The 20337-nt window shown below is 44.7% G+C and overlaps 1 protein-coding gene across 8 annotated transcripts in view; it reads left to right on the forward strand.

The window, feature by feature from the left end:
- The window catches only part of LMO1 (LIM domain only 1), a 515472-nt gene extending 495518 nt beyond the window's left edge, over nt 1-19954 (forward strand). For all 8 annotated transcript variants that reach the window (XM_078680999.1, XM_078681000.1, XM_078680996.1 and 5 more), the window contains one exon: nt 19514-19954. In XM_078680999.1, coding sequence (XP_078537125.1) covers nt 19514-19619 — 106 coding nt within the window. In that variant the 3' untranslated portion in view covers nt 19620-19954. The remainder of the gene's footprint in view (nt 1-19513) is intronic.
- The last annotated feature ends 383 nt before the right edge of the window (nt 19955-20337 follow it).

Below are 20337 nucleotides of genomic sequence, written 5' to 3' on the forward strand. Positions count from 1 at the left end.
CTACGAAGGCCATTCTGGTTCCAGATGAGTCGCAGTATACTTTTTTGATCTTCCACATTGCCTTTGCAGAAGCATACCTGGTGGTTCAGCGTCCCAGGGGCTCACCTGTAGAGCAGGCAGAGCCCAGTCATATTTGCGTGCTTCCATCGGGGAGAAGCACATTTGTAGGCAAGCAGCCCATTCGGTATTTCATGAAAGCTGTTTTAAGTCACGAATTAACTGCATGTTCCCAAGTATGGCCAGGGAGCTGATTAAGTGTATGACGCCAGTGTGAGCCAAGGGTACCTTCTTTTAGCGAAGTCCTCCTTGTCAACCAGCAACAAGCGAATCTTGACTCTTTTGTTAACTGTATCTTTGATTTGGTGGTAAGTGCTGAAGGATTCTCATTGGTGTGTTAAAGCTAATGATGCCAGGGAGTTGTCAAGGTATGACCCGGCTGGGGAGTGTGCACTTCCATTCATATCTATCCAGAGGAGAGAGCAAAGTGTGGGTAGAGGTGCCTCCTTTAGTTTGTGACAAAGCTTGATGAAAGTGCCCTCCCTTGCTATTGCCAAACTCGATGCGTATTTGGGCTGAAGACATGTAGGCTGGTAGAGAAAAGAAAACAGTGATTTCAAGAGTCTAGTAATAACTTGGTCCAGATAGATGCCGTCCGTTCCCCTAAAAAATTCTCTTCCATATACAATTGTGGGAATTAGTTTTGCCTGAATTATTTTCAGGAAGGGTAAGAATGTAGAGCATCTGGTGGCAACTTTAGTGTGCTTTAATACAGCTGTGAGGAAGACGGACTTCTGTTGTATGAGCTCTAGATGTGGTTTGAATGTGGTTTGAATGTACCTTTACTGTCCAGAAGCACGCCCAAGTACTTTGTTAGAACCGGGGGTCTCTAGTTGGCAGAGGTAGGTACCACTGTCCAAATAGGGATCCTTGCTTCTAGTCAGGGTAAGAAGGATGCGCTGTTTAGATAACCCCTGCTCACCCCCTTGGTAGCTTGGCACAAGCAGTCAGGCTTAGCAAAGGCAATGTGCTAAGTATTTGTACCCACACTCACTGTAACACAATGAAAACACCACACACTGACTCCACAACAGTTTAGAAAAATAAAGGTATTTTAATCTAAACTACTCAAAACCAAAATGACAAAAATCCAACATACACAGTTCAAGATTATGGTTTCAAAAGAGTTCTTAAGGTTGCGTTAAAATAATCCACAGTTGCGTGAAAATAGTTCACAGTTGCGTCACGTTTAGCCAACAGTACCTTTAGATGTGACAAAGTTCCAAAACAGAACCTGGTGCGGTGTTAAACAAGCGTGCGTCACTCCTGAGACCCTGGGGAGGCGATGCGACAGCACCGCTGGACACAGCGGGCGTGTTGTGACAAATCCGGTCTGTATGGATTCTGGTGCATAGGTTCCGTAGGGAGCGTCTAGCAAAGGCAAGATGCGACGATCTTCGGGACGGCTATGATCTCAGGTGCGGCGGCGATGCGTGGCACAGCATCGATCTTCTCCTCTCGCGGCCCTTTGATGCGATGGCTCTGTGACGATACTCGCAGCGGAGTGATGCGGTCCACAAGCAAGCGGTGCCGGCATCTCACTCAGCGATGGCAGGCTCTGCGACAATACTCGCAGCGATGGTACTTTTCCTGCACCGGAGCGAGGCGTTCCGCAATCGAAGGATGCATCGGTTCTTCTCGATCTTCGCGGCGGCGGGAATTTCCTGGTACTGACGGGGATGCGCTACGCAAGCGAGCGATGCGTGAAAACTTGCAGATAGTCTTAGTTTCTTGTTCTCCAGCTTTCCAAACAGCAGGCCACAACTTTCAGATGCCCCTCAGTCCTTTTCAGCACTCAGGAAGGGCAGAACTCTTTCAACAGAGTTCAGGGAAAGCTGGGGTGAACTCCTTTTGTTCCTGAGACTTCTTAACAACAGGCCCTTGGAGATCTCTTCAAGCAAGGGGACAAAGCAACAAGAAAGTCCTTCCCCTCTCCTTGGCAGCAAAGCAACTGCAGGTCAGTCCAGCAAAGAAACAGCAGGACAGTCTTCCTTCTTTACTCTTCCAGCTTTCTCCTTGGCAGAGGTTCCTTCTTGCTTCCAGGATGATCTAATTTTCTGTAGTTAGGCGTCCTGTACTTATACCCCTAAAAGTCTCTGTTCCCTGTGTGCGGGAGGGCTCTGAGCCCGGTCTGAACCAGTTCTGGGTGTTCCTTGAGCACTTTGTTTTCCTGGCTTCTCCTTTCCTTTCAGGGAGAGGGGCAGGGTCGTCAGCTGCCCAGCAGGAGGTGGAGCCAGCATTGTGGAAGGGAGGCACAGTCCTATTCAGACCCAGGTGCTATCCCCACCCACCACTCAAGATGCAGACGCAGTCATTCAGCCTAGGGCTGACCCAGTCAGCCTCCTGGGGCTCCCCAGCCCCTATCACTCTCAAACCAGACAGTCAATTCACAAACAGGCCAAGGCACACAGAAAGGTCAGACAAGAGAACAGCAACTTTCTAAAAGTGCTGTTCTCAAACACAGGATTTAAAAACAATATTTCCTAAAAGATGTGTTATTGAATTCTGAGTTCGGGGATACCAGACTTTTATGTCCTACCTTGCTCCTATGGGAAGATATGCTGGTAGCCACTGTAGCCAGCATTCCCCATGATAGCCTATGGGCAAGGTAGCCTTACAATAGTGAAACACAAAAATGGCTTTCATTCACTACCAGAGCATGTCACCTGCACTAGTACATGCTCTACCTTTCACATACACTGTACCCTGCCCAAGGGGGTACCATGAGCCTTCCATAGGGGTGACCAATGTGCACAGAAAGGGAAGGGTTAGGCCTGGTCGGTGGGGACACTGACCAGGAGGACCTGGCAGTTCACAGACTGCACACAGGCACTGCGGTGGCAGGCCTGAGACACCATTTTAGGGCTACTCATGTGGGTGGCACAATCAGGGCTGCAGGCCCACTAGTAGCATTTGTTATCACCAGCCCTGGCACACTCTGTGCACTTCACTAGGAACTTCTTGGTGATACAAATATGCCAATCAGGGATAACCAATCACAATAACAATTTACACAGGGAGCACTTGCACTTTGACTCTGATCAGCGTGGCAAAGTGCCCAAAGCATCTAAACCAGCCAAAATGAAATCCAGCACAGCATCAAAAATACAGGAGGCAGAGGCAAAAAGACAGGGGAAACCACGCCAAAGATGCCAGGTCTAACATACTTCTATCCCTGCACGTCCTCAATTTTGTCGACGCCCACGTGCCACTGATTAAAGTACCATGAAGACTTTTTGAGTGACATTGTTTTGACCTTTTTTTAATAATGGTCATTGTGTCAGCAACAGAATATTGAGCTGTAGTATCTAAAAGCCGATGAAGACCAATTTTCGTCTGACTAAGCAATATCAGGTCTTCGGCGTACATCAGACATGGTAGTATAGCGTTTTCCAGTTTGGTGGCATAGAAGTTTACTTAGGCTAAGTTGGTTGGCAGGTCAGCTAGAAAAGGTTGAAAGCAGTTGGGGCTAGTACACACCTTTGTCGTAGCCCTAGGTTGGTTGGGATCTCTCTTGATAGATGAGCACCATCCCCAAGCTTAATTCTCACCCAAGTATTAGTGTGAAGGTGGATTATTGCTCTCAGCAGGTGGTCAAGTATGTGCCAGCTGGCTAGCTTGCTCCATAGTTTGTCTCTGTCTACTCGGTTGAAGGTGGCCTTATAAACTATAAATGAAAGGTGTAGAGTTTGCTTAGTGGCCCTGCTATGGTCATACAGAAGAAATATGACCAGTAGGTTGGCAGACGTTCTTGCCTCCTTGGAGAAGCATGTTTGATTAAATGGGATTAAGTTTCTAATACCCAGACTTCTAATTCCTCCAGAAGACAGATGGTGAAATACTTTGATTCAGCATCCATGAGGAATATGAGCCGGTAGTTAGCTGGGTCACTTGCTGTGACCCCTTTGTAGATTGGCATAATAACTGAGCCTTTCTATACATGACTGACTGAATATTTCACATACCGAATTATTATTATTATTATTAATATTAAGTCCATAATAATAGTCTCTCATCACAGGCCAAACCACCAGACAACAGAAGATCTGAGTTTCCACCTGCATAAGTGGATGTCCTCAGTGTCCACGTTGTGCCATTTATAAATATTTAGCTAGTCCACTTTTAATCCAGTGTAAATCAGCATTACTCAGCTAGCAGTTTCCAGTAAGCCATGGTGAATCCAAGAGAACCAGTCTTTAGAAGCACATTTGAGTAGCAAGCCTACAAAAATGACACAAGAGTAGCCTCAGCTGTGATATGACCGAGTATAGTATATGCCTCTCCGGCCCACTATTATATGGACCCAATCAGTGCTATACTTATCTCGGGGAGTACCTTTTCTATGGTTGTGCATTTTTGTGTGTGTCAGAATTGTGAGACTCTCTCATATAATAGCAGCTGGTCCCAATATCTCTCTACTGCTCACTAAGAAAACAAATCTAGCATTAATCTTCTGCCAAACACGAGTGGGCAAATTGAAAGAAGGAGAGCAAAAAGCATAGGAATGAAACTGTACTTTGAAGAAAGCAGATACCATAAGGAGAATCCTAAAGGAAGGAAGTAGGTGTTGGCACAAGACATGAAGGCATGAATGCAAATCGATAATGTATTATCATCTGAAGCACCCTAATTTCAGACCTCTGAAACCAGACTATTTGAATGAAAACTGAGTCAGGAATAGTCCTCTAGAACTGGTAGGGCAGTGGTAAGGAATTTAAAATCTGCCCTGCACTTTGTCTTTTTTTCTTTTCACTCTATCAATTATTTTATTGGTAAAATTAAGAATTGAGAAATAACAGCAAATACAATACCATGCAAGTCCAGCTTATACCCATATAGAGATATACATATTGATTATGACACATGCACCAATAGCAAACAATATTTACATATAATATTTAAGAGAGATAGAAAAGGGAAGAGAGAGGTGAGTGAATAAGCTACAGAAGGAAGAAGTTAAAGAGAAGAAGGGAAGAAGGACATAGAGATAAAGAAGGGAAGAAAGACTGAAACTTCAAAGTAGGGAAGAAAGAGAGGTGAGGGGTACTGAGTACAATGATGATAATGAGGAATAAGCAAGAGTCTAAGCAAACTAAAGGGTATGGGTATCTTGCAAAAAGGAGGACCATATTAGAAGATAATTATCTGGTTTGTCCATTAAATTGTAAATGATCTTTTCATACTTTGTGGTCTTGCACATCTCCTCAAGCCATTCCTCATGTGACAGAAATTGTTGAGGGCACCAATGTCAAAAAATACAGACTCTGGCAGCTGTAAGGGCAGTGACGTTCAATCGACGAGCCCGGCAGATACATTTGTGAATGTCCGATAAGTCATGGAGGAGAATTAGGGGGTCTGAAAATGGTGAGGGCAAATCCATAGATTCCCAAACCATAGACGTTATTGACATCCAGAAGGGGCGTATGGTGGTATAGTCCAGCAAAATATGGACAATATCACAAGACGCATGATCACATCGCCAACAGGCAGAATGAGGAAGCAACCTTGCAGCCTGGAGCCGTGCTGGGATCTAGTGCCAGTCCTGGAGGTTCTTAAAAATAATACGTTTAATCCCTGCCTCATGGACTCCTAAATATATGGCTTCCAAAAGTTCTGTGCACTCTTCCTCATCATATTCCACCTGCGGATGAACTTGCCAGGTCATCCTGAGGCTAGCCAACTGTGGCTGAGAGTAAAGATAACGAATCAGGAGTTTATATAAACCAGACATTGCACCATTAAACTGACCCCAACTGTTGCGGTAAGAAGACACTGAGGAACTGGAAATGGTCCAGGTATGGGGATCCAATTTGCTCAGTACACAATGACATAATCGTATTAATCGCCATTGTTGGGTATGCGACAAGCTAAATTTGTCCCGTAGCATCTCGAAGGACTTGAGTTCACCACCAGAGATTAAGCGCTTAAAAGTCAGAATCCCAGCTCAGCTCCAAAGGCCCCAGTTAAGCATGATCCCTCCTATACGAATGTCTGCATGATTCCACATGGGAGCTTTTTCATGAAGATGTAAATCCACAGAAAAAACTTGTTGGCCCGCATACAGGCCTCGTACATGACTTTCAGCATGGGATTGGAGGAGTCAGTGGCAGCGGGCCAGGAAGATAGAGGGTTTGTAATCCCAGCGATGCCTACTGGAGTCTGCATTCTATCATAAACCACAACAGAGGGTCTTGGACCCGGGGGTGCGTGTATGCCATTTGTGCCAAATGTAGGGCTAAACAGTAATGTTCCACAGAGGGCACACCTAATCTACCTGCTGATCTGTCGGCAATAAGCTTCCAAATTGCCAGGTGAGGTCTCACTAAGCCATGGGTAAAGGCCCTAATGGTCTTCTCTATCTGACGGAGGGTTGAGAGGGGTATTAATTGGGGAAGCATGGCAAATACATACGCGATTCAGGGAAGGATAGCCATTTTCACAGCTTGAGTCTGTCTCCAGTGAGAGAGATTTAAGTGGGACATCTTTGCGGAGTCCAGTCGCATTTGCTCCATTAATAGGTCCAGATTATACACCACAATGCATTCTAGGCCCCTATTTACTAGAATGCCCAGATAATGTGGGACTTTGTCCACTAAAAGGGGTAACCGGCTATGACAGTGCAGGTGGTAATTTACAGCAACGGTAATTCCTCGCTCTTTCCCCAGTTCACTTTGTAGCCAGATACGGCTGCGAAGGCATCAATAGCCTCCAACACCACAGGGATGGAGGAGGGTAAGGCTGAAAAGGTAAGTAAAATGTCATCTACATATATATACAATGTCGAGGGACCTCCGGGTGTTGGAATACCTATTATCCGATCTGATTGGTGCAAGGATGCTGCTTTAGGTTCCATTGCAAGGAGAAATAACAGGGGGTAGAATGGGTTACCTCAGTCACAGTAAATTGTTATTCCATGGGGAAAACACACACAGCCCCCAATGGAAGAGATGGGCCACAACATTCATGCTTCCACCTACCCTGACAATGCCAATAGTGAACTAAGAAGCAAGTCAATTATGTGCCCCCTTTTGAGTGGCTTGGGTTGCTATTCTACATGGACAACATTTTAGTAAAATCAAATGTTGGAGAAGTTTTCCTACCATGCATATCCTGAAGGTCTGTATTTCAAGATTGTATTATATATAATAATAAAGAACAAGCATTGGCAAAGCCAATAGGTTTTGCCTATGTGAAATCTATTGTCTTTGTCACTGTTTTTTGTACAGGTTGCAGATGACTATAATAAAGCTGTGAAATAACAGAAAGAGCTGCTGGCTTGGGTAACTGGGTTGGAGCATTGGTGTGGCTCAACATCCTGTGATCCTGGCCAAATCATGTAATCTCCCCAGTGCCATTAAAAATGTGTCTTTGGGCCAAATAACTGTTGTTCTTATAAAGTTGTGGAATACTTTATAGAACTTTTCAGTGCTTCTTATAAAATCTGACAATACTGTGAAAAAAAGGTGATCCATACACTTTCAAGGTGTGCCAGTGTCCTAGGCGAGAAGAAGAGGAATCTTGCGAGGTCAGTAACTATGAGGGGATAGAAGAAGCATCAGGAAGCGCTGCAGTGGCTGTGGAGGAGGTGGCGCTCACACTGCACCACAGGGAGCACTGGGCCGACAGGCGGTTGGGGCGAGGAGATATCGCCTCGAGCTGGATACGATTTGAGGTAGTAGTAGAAGATTGCAGTAATCGGTATTCAGTGGGTTTCCTAGACCTTTTCGCTCCTGTATGCTTGTGAGTACTTTTTTAGTAGTAAAATATAACAACAATCAGTGTTCAGTGGGGATCCTAGAGCTTTTGGTCCCTGTGCCACTGCACCTGCTGCACCATTCAAATCAGGACCTTAGTGTCTGCAAGGTAAATGCACTTCTGACTGCTTTTTTAGTTGTAAAATATAGCAACAATTGGTGTTCAGTTGATCTCCTACAGCTTTTGGCCCTGTGCCACTTCTGCTGCTGTATCTTTCAACTCTTGACCTTCGTGCCTGCAAGGTAAAAGAACTTGACTGCTTGTTTAGTAGTAAAATATAGCAATAATCAGTGTTTAGTGGGTTTCCTAAAGCTTTTTGCCCCTGAGCCACTGCACCTGCTGCACTATTCAAATCTTGACCTTAGTGCCTGCAAGGTAAAATAACTTGACTGCTTGTTTAGTAGTAAACTATTGCAATAATAAGTGTTTAGTGGGTTTCCTAAAATGTTTTGCCCCTGAGCCACTGCACCTGCTACACTATTCAAATCTTGACCTTAGTGCCTGCAAGGTAAAATAACTTGACTGCTTGTTTAGTAGTAAACTATTGCAATAATAAGTGTTTAGTGGGTTTCCTAAAATGTTTTGCCCCTGAGCCACTGCACCTGCTACACTATTCAAATCTTGACCTTAGTGCCTGCAAGGTAAAATAACTTGACTGCTTGTTTAGTAGTAAACTATTGCAATAATAAGTGTTTAGTGGGTTTCCTAAAATGTTTTGCCCCTGAGCCACTGCACCTGCTACACTATTCAAATCTTGATAGGTAATTGCACTTGTGACTGCTTGTTTAGTAGTAAAATATAGCAACAATTGGTGGTCAGTGGGGTTCCTAGAGTTTATGGCCCCTATGCCACTGCACCTGCTGCACCATTAAATCATAAACCTAGTTCCTGTTAGGTAACTACTCTTTTGACTGTTGGTTTAGTAGTAAAATGTAACAATAGACAGTGTTCAGTGGTTTCCTAGACTTTTTGGCTGCTGTGCCACTACACCTGCTGCACTATTGAAATCATGACCCTACTGCTTGCAAGGTAGCCACACTTGTGACTGCTTGTGTAGTAGTGAAATATAGCAATAATCAGTGCTCAGTGGGTTCCATAAACCTTTTGGCCACTGCACCATTACATCATGACCCTAGTGCCTGCAGTGATGAATGAGGAAATTGTTTATATCCAGTAATATATGTGTTCCAAAAAAGGCACAGTTGCAGACGGAATACATCATTATTAGGCAAACATAAACACAGAAGCTTTCATAAAAGTGCCTTTAAAGTTCTCCAAAACGAGTTGCCACAGATGTCCTAAATAAAACATATGCTTTACACATCAAAGTGAAAAACAAACATTATTAAATAGTTTTAAAATGTGGCTGACTTTTTCCTGTGAAAAGATCTTATCCTGTGCTTGACAGTGAATAGGCTATAAAGAGTGTAAATTACCCAAGATCACCATATGTTAGGCTGAGACTGAAATACAGTTTTGTACTTTATTCCTAAAAAGGCAGTTTCACAAATTAAATGGACTCACCAAAGAAGAGAAATGTAAAAAATATGTAAAATATGAAAAAGTCTCTCCAAAAATTCCAAAAAGGTATTTCATTCACATGCAAGCTGTTTCATATTAAGAGTACTAGCACATCAGACTAAATCAATGCGTTCCCCTAGCTCCCTCCTGATTTTTGCATGCGACACCCAGTTGAAAACGGGCAAGCATATATTTACCAGTTAATCAATGTGAAAGAAAACAAGTAACTAGTACATTAGACTAAATCATTGCAAGATTTTTTTTGTGTTAGTTTTCAAACATGATTTTAGACACGTTTGTGCTTCCACCCATGCCAATGGTAAACTTCATGTCCATCGAATGAAAGGCAAATGTTTTGTGTTGCTAAAAAGCAAGATAGCTTTTGAGATGGCGTTGTCTAAAATAACAAGCATTTACAATGCAATAGGTCTCGCATTATTAAAGTTTGAGCTATTGGCATTGTAAATGACAATGCCTTTTCTTCATTTGCATCGTTGCGTAAACAGGCACTTTGCACTTATAGTACATGCTTATGAGAAGCAAGGCTGGAAGTCTCTTTTACTGCCAGCTTTGCTCATTGTAAGCAAGGAATATACGTTCAAAGTGCGTGTTTATGCACCGATTGCACGTTTTAAAAACAATGAATAAAAGACATTGTCATTTACAATGCCAATTGCTCCAACTTTAATAATGCGAGACCTATTGCATTGTAAATGCTTGTTAAGGTGTATGTTGTCCGCCAAACTCAAAATAAGCCTCTTGGTCTGTACCTTATAGGTCGCTTCACCCCTCTCTCTCCCCGCACCCAGGGTGGAGCATCAGCGAAGAGCTCTTGGACGACTTTATTGACACACCCGAGTGGACCAGAGACAGCAATGTCAGGAAGCAAGAGCATTGAGGTGCAGGTAGAACATAGATAGATAGAATGAGGGCGATAGATAGAGTGAGGGCGATAGAGTGAGGGCGATAGAGTGAGGGCGATAGAGTGAGGGCGATAGAGTGAGGGCGATAGATAGAGTGAGGGCGATAGATAGAGTGAGGGCGATAGATAGAGTGAGGGCGATAGATAGAGTGAGTGAGGGCGATAGATAGAGTGAGTGAGGGCGATAGATAGAGTGAGTGAGGGCAATAAAGTGAAGGCGATAGAGTGAGGGCGGTAGGAGTGTGTGTGTGGGGGGGTTGTGTGGGGGGTTGTGTGTGTGGGTTGTGTGTTTGGGGGTTGTGTGTGTGGTTGTGTGTAGGGGGGGTTGTGTGTGGGGTTGTGTGTGTATGGTTGTGAGTGTGGGGGGTTGTGTGTGTATGGTTGTGTGTGTGTGGTTTTGTGTGTGTGTGTGGGGGGTGTGTGGGGGGGGTGTGTGTGGTTGTGTGTGGGGGGGGTTGTGTGTGGGGTTGTATGTGTATGGTTGTGTGTGGGGTGTGTGTGTGTGGGGTTGTGTGTGTGGGGTGTGTGTGGGGTGTGTGTGTGGGGGGTTGTGTGTGTGTGTGGCAGTGTGTGTGTGGGTGTGTGTGGCGGTGGGTGTGTGTGGTGGTGTGTGTGTGGGGCGTTGGGTGTGTGTGGGGGTTGTGTGTGTAGGGTTGTGTGTGGGGTGTTGTGTGTGTGGGGTTGTGTGTGTGGGGTGTGTGTGGGGGGGTTGTGTGTGTGTGTGGCAGTGTGTGTGTGGGTGTGTGTGGCGGTGGGTGTGTGTGGCGGTGTGTGTGTGGGGCGTTGGGTGTGTGTGGGGGTTGTGTGTGTAGGGTTGTGTGTGGGGTGTTGTGTGTGGGGTGTTGTGTGTGTGGGTGTGTGTGGCGGGGGTTGTGTGTTTGGGGTGTGTGGGGGGTGTGTGTGGTTGTGTGTGTGGACTTTGTGTGGGGTTGTGTGTGTGGGGGGTTGTGTGTGTGTGTGGGGGGTGAGTGTGGGGGGGAGTGAGTGTGGGGGGGTGTGTGGGGGGTTGTGTGTGTGTGTGTGGGGGGTGAGTGTGGGGGGTTGTGTGTGTGGGGGGGTGAATGTGGGGGGTGTGTGTGGGGGAGGTCTGGGTGTGTGTGTGGGGTTGTGTGTGGGGATTTGTGTGTATGTGGGGTTGTGTGTGGGGGGTTGTGTGTGGGGTTGTGTGGGTGTGGGGTTGTGTGGCTGTGGGGTTGTGTGCGTGTGTGTAGGGTTGTGTGTGGGGGTTGTGTGTGTGGGGTTGAGTGTGTGGGGTTGTGTGTGTGGGGTTGTGTGTGTGGGGTTGTGCGTGGGGGGTTGTGCGTGGGGGGTTGCGTGTGTGTGGTTGCGTGTGTGTGGTGTTGTGTGTGTGGGGGGGTTGTGTGTGTGTGTGTGTGGAGTTGTGTGTGTGTGTGGCAGCCGGTCAGCAGCCTGTCTAGGACACAACAAAATAATGTGTATGTGTGACAACAGTTTTGCAGATTAAACAGTTACAAGATAACATCCTTTGCACACAACATATAGTGGGCGATGAAAGACAGAGTAATAAAATGTGCAATCAACAATGGCTGTCTTCAAGTTAAGTTTTTACACCTTACAGTGATTGGAAATTAGCATAATGGGACAACTATTTAGTGTACCTCCAAGGACGCTAGGTGAGAGGCATTTGAATATGTAACAGTTTACGTTTCCAAGTTATTTTCACAGGCAAAAAACGTTCGTTTTGCATCAATCTTTGGGAACTGTCCCGTGTATATTATGCAGGAAGTCGTGTTCCCTGCCTGCACAAACAGGGTAATCTTCAGAGGTAAACCGGTTTCACTAATGGCTAATCAGTGAAAAACGTTTGGTTTGCATCAATCTTTGGGAACTGTCCCTTGTATATTATGCAGGAAGTCGTGTTCTCTGCCTGCACAAACAGGCTAATCTTCAGAGGTAAACCGGTTTCACTAATGGCTAATCAGTGGGCAGCACAGCCACCGTTTCAAGACAAATCCTACTAAAAACGAGTGAGCAACAAGCCACTGTACACCCTGCTGATGGTGTTAGGGTGCAGGGTGCGAATGTAATATCTGAGGAATGGGGGCTCTCGGATCGGCCCTCCTATTGTTCCCCTCTCCTCCGTCCTGTCCACACCCACCCCCTCCGGACAGGCTGCCAGGCAGGGACAGGTGCTGGGGGTCCGCACAGGAGCTGCGGCAGTGTTCATAGTCAGACCGGGCTGCTGCTGATGGCACGAGCGGGGGCTGCTCCCTGGTCTTGGACACCCCGCTTCTTCCCAAGGTAGGACATGCGTACCCCAATCCTTGCATGTGTGCCACCAACTCCTGTGCAGTCTGCGCACATACCCTGATCTCCTAGTGTGCCAGCCCTATAGATGGTGTGTGTGCGCTTGGAAGCCCTGTAGAGGCAGTGTGAGCTGCAGGGACCCCGACCTCCTTGTGTGCTATCCCAATACGCGTTGTGTGCTACGAAGCCCTGTAGAGAAATAGTAATAGCGCTTTGTGCAGTCCTGCCGTTTCTAAGCGCTTTAAAAATTAAAATACATTGAGTGAGGACAGGAATTAAAAATAAAGTTTAACATTTTGAAAGAGCGCTTCCGTAGTTGGTCTGACTTATTGAGATGAACGTACCAGAAAAGTAGAAGCTGCATGCTGTTCTGAAGTTAGCCCCTCGCTGTAGTATAAAGGCGTCTTCTCAGTTACCCTCCTGCGCACAGACTTACAATCTTCCAGTAAATTACCTCTGTGAGGGAAGAAGGAGGGGTGTTCAAAGAAACAAGTCACCTACCGCCAGGCGCATTTTCTGCAACATCAGCTATCAGTGCAAGAGACACTAACACCGGTAGAGACAAACGACGGACTACTCCATTATAGCAGCGTGGAAGGAAAAGAAGAAATAAACAAGCCGTGAGCGTGCACGTCCCGAAACCGAAAGTTCGGGAGCGTCACGGCTGTCGCGCGGTGGCTGCAGAAGTCAGGAGGGGCGACTGAGGACGTCGATGGGTGAGTGGGGCTTAGTTGTGGGGGGGGCGGGTGTGTGTATGTGCGTGCTTGTGTGTGTGTGTTCAGGGGGGGCTGGGTGCGTGAATTAGAGAGGCGCTGTGTGAATGTGGGACAGACAGGAGATGTGCACGGCGCCGGGAGGCTGGGCATGCGCGTCCACGATGTTAAATCTGCGCGCCAAGCCCGGTTAGGTAAGAGAGGGGAGGGGAGAGGGGGTTGCCTGTATGTGTCTGCCTGCGTCTGGGTGCCTGCGTGTGTGTGTGTGTAAGTAAGTGCGTGTGCGCGCGTGTGTGTGTCTGTGTGCATGCATGCGCGTTAGGCTGACTTGCTGGGAGTATGGGAGGGAAGTGCACGGCGCGGGACGGAACGTGCGCGTTCGCGCACCCAAATCTGGTAGAAACGCTCGTAACGCCCTCTTGTCTGTCCTTCCCCCGAGACAGGCAACTATACGTCTCCAGCTGGACACGCATCCTTCGGATGCAGTTTACCAGCGAGACCTAAAAATGGCACAAGCAGGCTCCATGGAAAAAATACACTGCATTCCTCTTTCCTGTAAACGCTCTCTGAAGTCAGCCAAAAGCAAAATAATCACCAGGTTCCCACCAAGACACAGCTTGACATTTGACTTCGGTGTTTGAATGCAAAACAAATGTGATGCGTTAAGAACAATACTTATAGGCCTGTTTGTACAGAAAACGAGTTTGTTGAAGATTACTGAAAACACAGCTTTGCCATGGGGAGGTACAACCTCGAGCTGGACAGCCATAAGCAAATAAAGGCTGCAAATGGAAAGCCAGAAAATGTGAGTTACAAACCCCAAAGTCATGGGAAGCAACGGGCATAATGCATTCCCAGGTGAACTTTCTGAATCTCCCAATGAAACCACACAGCTGCGCTGTCTGGTAAGGCTGCGACCTAAAAAGAGATTAAATAATGTGACTCTTACAAATTACAGGAAGGATGAAGAGGAGCGACAGACTTTAGCTGCTATCAGGTCATACGTTTGTCCATGCCCTTAGGGTGGATTACTTTATAAGCAAGAATGTACCACCATTTATGATCACCATGATTTGCCAAAATTATGATAATGCGATTAGTTTTATATTTCTTACTGTGAGCAGAATTTGTAAGCTCATCGTAAGCTTTATGTTGTCTTTATGTTGTATTGTTCAATAGTTGCAAGCATTTCTACAAAATGTCAATGTCGTTGCTGCTCTTTTCATTATACAACTTTAATAATCTTGCAAATCTTCCCCATGAAAATACTCCTATCACAGCCGGTTGTACTTTACAATGTTTTCGCGTAGTCTTTGCCTGGATGATAGGGCTCTTTACAACATTCCCTGTCAAATACAACTTCCTGCTGATATCCCCAAAGTGCCATCATTTAAATGCTGATTGAGGTTTTCATGCTTCCCTTCACCACATACCAGTTTCCTCATGAACTACTCTGAAGTATTTTGCGGTGGTCTGCATGCACCTAGAACCATTTTCATTACATAGGTAATTAGCACAATGAATTAAGCTTTTTTTATGGAGAACAGTACCTCATGCAGGAGATAATGGGAGATATCATCCACGAGGATATTGCCAGTTTAATTCAAATGAGATCTTAATTTCTCAGAGGTTTATTCATTTTCAGTTTCGCTGATTAATATCCCATTGATAGAACAGCCATCTATTTAAAAAAAGAATAATTGAAGGCTTCTAGAAGAACTAAATTAGAAAATAATGTCTTGCTGAAAATGCACCTTTGTTATTATACCCCTTGGGTCCAACTGCAAAAGGCGACGGAGGCAGATTTTCCTAATGCCTCCTATCCAGTGTCTATTTACAACAGATGGCAATAGGCTAACCACTGCAACCTACAATTAGGATGTCTGGGAAAAGTGCAAGGGAAGTCGCAATTCCGGTTCTCTTTAAAATCGCTAAGCACCAAACAAATGTGTAATTGGAATGCAATCTTGTTTTGCAAACAAATATAATTTGATTATAACGAACCTTGTGCTGAAAAACATGTGCCTTATTTGCAGAGTTTTTAAGGAAGGAGAGAATCTAAATGTGTGTTCTGTTCTGGAGTGTCTCCCGTCGTTGGTCAGTGATGAGGTGAATTATATTTATTGTGTATTTTCCATGAATGAATCGCTGGATCAATGGACATCGTAATAATTTTCACTAGTGCGTTTGAGACTTGCACCTTCCAATACCACACTATTATTTGAGCTCTGCGCATTCACACCATGAGGCAAATGAAGAAATCAATGTTTTAGTACAGTAAACAAATAAATGCCTTGGACTTCACATCACATTTGTGATATGTATATTTATACAATCTGCAATCACCTGCTAGGGAATTCTGGCGCTAGGCATACATGTGCTTAGCGCTGCCTAGGGCAGGCTGGTTTATTGAAAAGCCAAGTTTTCAGCTTGTTGTGCAATTCATAAAGAAGAGAAGAAGCTCTGACATGGAGTGGTAGGTCGTTCCAGGCTTTAGGAGCGATGTAAGAAAACACCTGTCCTCCTGATCTGGTTCTGTGTTTGCGTGGGATGTGTACGAGTAGGAGTTTTCTGGATGGTTGATAGAAGGGGATACGACTGATCAGGTAAGTGGGGCCTAAGCTGTGTAATGCTTTGCATATGTGTGAGGAGTGTGAAATGAGCGCGTTTCTGGTTCAGAAGCTAATGAAGCCCCCTGAGGTGTGGTTTGATGCAAGTTCCTTTGTACAGAACAGAAAGAGATTTGAGTGCCACCCTGCTCCCACAGCATGGGCTCCTAGGGAGGTCAGGGTAAGAGAGCACCGCAGTATGCCTTCCCTACTCCTGTGCCTGTGTCTGGTGTGAATGGCACTCGCACCGCCATCACCACCCATTTGCACACTCACAGGGAGGAAAATCTGAATGCTGGCTCCTGTGCCGTCACATAGCAGTGTTGGTAGGGCTGGAAGCCTGTCTATCCATGTGGTCTTGGGCTCCACTCTCAGCCCAAGGTCTTCCAGGATAGAAATGCTCCAATAGCGGAGCAGGGGCACCCTGGTCCTCTGATTTTTTTTTTTTTTGAAGTTGAGGTACAACACCACTTTAAAAAAAAAAAGGAAAGCATTTGACTGCAGTCACTCAAATTTGCATGCCTCTGGGCATGGAATGCCCAGGAGCCTAGTTGATTGGTTGTTGGTCAGTCCAAAGGCTTCACTTACAGCATGGTAAAAGTCGGAGATAGATGCACCAGTTTTACTGAAATGTATGTTTTATTGACAGTCACAAAGTTGGTAATGAATCACTATATATTTTAGTGGAAATCTTCAAAAGGTTTTATGGACAATTAGAAAGTTAACAGTGAAATTCAAATTCTAAATATCTTTATTCTGAATCTTTTCAATCTATAAAAGTGAAAATATTGAGACATGAAATATAACATCACAAGGCACAGAACAAATAAATAAAGAAGGTGCGAGTTAAAAGTCTAAAAAACAGTTAATCTTTCCTCAAATTTCTAAGACACATGATTGATTTAAAAAAAATTGCAACATTAAAAAATACAAATTCATCTGGTAACATCTGTAAGGTGACAACTGTAAGAAGATGAGGGTGGGGTGTTCTTGTACAAATCCCTTATCCTTCAAGAGCGGAATGATAAAAGCTTGTCTAGGTTCAATAAAAAATGTACACAACATCACAAAATGATGTGAGTCCTCAGGGGACACATTGTCGCAGCCTCAGGGATCCATAGACTCTGGGTCAAAACATCCTCTGGGAAACGCTAACAATAGATGAGGAAAATGTAATCTGGACCTAGTAAGAAACAAATCTCTCGTAATTGTTTATGGCTAGGGCAAGGTAGGGCTCCGTTGATTGTGTCATTGTCACCAGCACATATATATGAACGGTGGGCTTCAATAATTCCGACTCCTCTCTGTATGAGGTTTGTCTTTCTAGAAAGTTATTCTTCACCCAGATTTCATCCACTTTGCAAATACTCTCGGATTGTTAAATGCCTTCTAATCCAACCAAACAGTGAGTGGGGAGCTAAAAAGTCGGTCAGGTATCCTACACCCAGCCCTTCATGCACACACAGTGATGGGGTGCTTTGAGGGACACATAATGATCATAACAAACATTTATTTTCAGTAACCTGAAAGCTATTTAGTGCCACAAATCGCCAAATGTTGCTTCCAAAAAGACCCTTTGAGAGATATTTTGCTTGGTAAATTTTCACCAGGGTCTTAAGGGGCATATAACCCAATCTAGTTGCAAAATTAAAAACTGCAGGCAGCGATAGATCTGGTAAGCTCCTAATTTTTAGCAGCCACTACTGGTTCCCAGGACAAATTAGCATCAAACAGCTTACCTAAATAGGTAAAGGCATGGTCCTTGGCAAATATGTGGTTGTGATACTAAATGATTGTGTCTTTTTTGAACTAGGATCAGCAACCATAATGAAGGATTTAGAAAAATTAACTTCCAGGTCACGCTTCTCTTTAAAGGCACCGAAGGTGGTCAAAAAGGTTTGCCATCCTCTAGCAGTCCTTGCCATTCAGTCTGCCTTGTCCGTGTAAAGCAGGACAGGAAGTGAACGGGTTCCGACTTGAAGACAGTCAATTTCAGACGCCTGCTCAAGACCGTTAATATAGAGGGTAAATAGAAAAGGGGCCAGAATGCCCTTGTCAAACACCACTTCCAACTTTAAAGCGATCAGTGGGAACTGATTGACTTGAATATCTAATCAAGGCTGTAGTGTGAGCATGAAGATAACAGTCAATTGTTTTAATGAAGGTCATTGAAATGCTTTAGTAACAATCAAAAAGTTAACAGTGAGTCATGACAGACTTTTATGAATGTCATTTTTAGGATGGTACCATCCATAGCATTTTAATGACATTGCAAGGGTTTTATGATATTCTGCGTTTCTTAATGTAGTGAACCCTTGACAAAGTCTTTGACAACTATAACCCATTGTAGTTTGTCTAATATTTGTGAGGGATTATGGTGAGTATATGGTTCAGGGCTCACTAGTGAGTGAACTGTTAAGAGGGTGTTACCCTAGGTATTTCTACCTGCCATCATGGCATTATCTATATATAAGTAAAGGGATGCATAATATTAAATACTCTCTTTACATAATTAAGTATATTTCCTTTTTATAAGTAAAAAAATAATGCCTGCACAATAATTGTTTTGGGTGGTGTTTGTTCAATGTGGGCAGACTAGCACAAACCTGCTCCCCTTAGTAGGCCTTGGACTGCGCTACCTCGCTAGCCTGAGAGAGTTAAGTGCTACAAGGGGGTAAATCCAAATCAGCAGGCGTTTTCTGGCTTATTACTTTTGAAGGATGCACTTCCTTCGCAACTAATAACCCACATTTTACATATGGATTATCACCACATGCAATATTACCACAGGTGACTTCTAGGACAAATCCACCATGACAAACCGAGAGAATATGTCATTGCGAAGTCGTTTCATATTGGTAAACTGGGCACTCAGGCAATGGGCGAGGGAATGGTATCTGAGTTGCAGTTGTGGGCCACTTTTCTAGGCAGCATGGTGGCCAATTTAGGCTTTGTCCATGCTGTTCAGATGCTGCCAGCGGCCAATGGGGGCCAGGGCGGCCTTACCAGAGGCAGATGGGCTTCTATTGCCTCCTTTTGACCCTCGGGGAAGATCTGTCTTTCCCGGTCTCTCACTGGGCCGGCCCATCAAGGTATGCAGATTGAGCAGGGGCAGGGTGTCTGAGCAGGAGTATCCTCAGTTATATTCAGGTGTGGCTCACCACTGTGAACTAATCCATGCACAAAGAGCCCTGGCAGCATTTTTTTGTTATCTCAGTGAAGTTAAGAAAACATGCCTCTTTTAGAGACCCCGCCCCGTCCTTTTTATAATAACACTGAAGCAGTGTTTTGCGAGAAGGTGCAATCCGCAAATGTGGGCCACACTTTTATAGAGTGCCCCTGCCAATTTTGCATCCCAATCCAACCCTGTTCCAAAGGGCCTGGAGGTCAGGAATATCCTACGGAAACCGGTGCAGCAAAATCAGTTTCAGCAGTCAATTCCACTACTCCATATGTGGCCCACGGTAATACCGAATCCTGGATTTACCAATATCTGCTGTATCAATAATACGGTGTGTTGTATTACCACAATGCCATTAACATAGGACTCGTGATGTAGGTCATCATATTTTGCTTCATGTCAAACATTGTCTTTGTACCAAAAAGAAATAGTGATGACTATTTAACAGTTTTACATTTATACTCATTTGTTTTCTTATTTCTTCCAGATTTTGCGTCGGAGATAAATTTTTTCTGAAGAACAACATGATCTTGTGTCAGATGGACTATGAGGAGGGACAGCTGAACGGAAGTTTTGATTCCCAGGTTCAATAACAAAGCCCTGCCTGCCGGGAGCAAAGCGGGACGGGTGCTCTGCGCACAAGCAGCGAGGAGCGTCTGTTGGCTTGCCTGCAATATTTTTTTAAGTCTCGGTCCGCAAAGGACTGCTAACATTGTAGTACTTTTTCCCCCTCCAACACAAAGCAAGTTACACTTTTAGATGTACAGTTGTGCCTGCTTAGCTGAGCACTGCATTTGCCTGTATGTTTGTGATTTTTGGGGGAACTCGGGAGGGGTCTGTACAGTCTGTTTTCTGTATATAAACTGGAACATTTATTTTATGAAAATGTATTGCAATTTTATTACTGGTGTGAATTAAACATGATGAATGTTTCCTAGTTGTCTGTCTTGCTGCTTTTTCAAAACATGCCCAGGTGTGCTTTAATTAGTGTTGCATGCTATTAACATTAGCTTCTGATCAGAAAGGAAGGTGCTGAGGTAAGGGGGTACCACAGAAGTAAATCACATCACATTAATGATAGTCTTGAACAACAAAAAGTACACCTTCAATCACAAAGAATGTTTGTATAAGGTGGTTCTGTTTGTTATCCTTCTCTTAACTTGGAATGTACTGCTTACTTTTATTTGTGTTAGGAAATAGGGGGAACATCTATGACAACGCGGTCAAAACACCGCGCTGCCATTACCACGCGTCTTTTACAACGCAAGTCGTTACCACGACTTGCGATGGATGGCGCTCTAGACTAAGGAA

The sequence above is a fragment of the Lissotriton helveticus genome, chromosome 3_1 (genome assembly GCF_964261635.1).
Source record: "Lissotriton helveticus chromosome 3_1, aLisHel1.1, whole genome shotgun sequence".
NCBI classification, from domain to species: domain Eukaryota; kingdom Metazoa; phylum Chordata; class Amphibia; order Caudata; family Salamandridae; genus Lissotriton; species Lissotriton helveticus.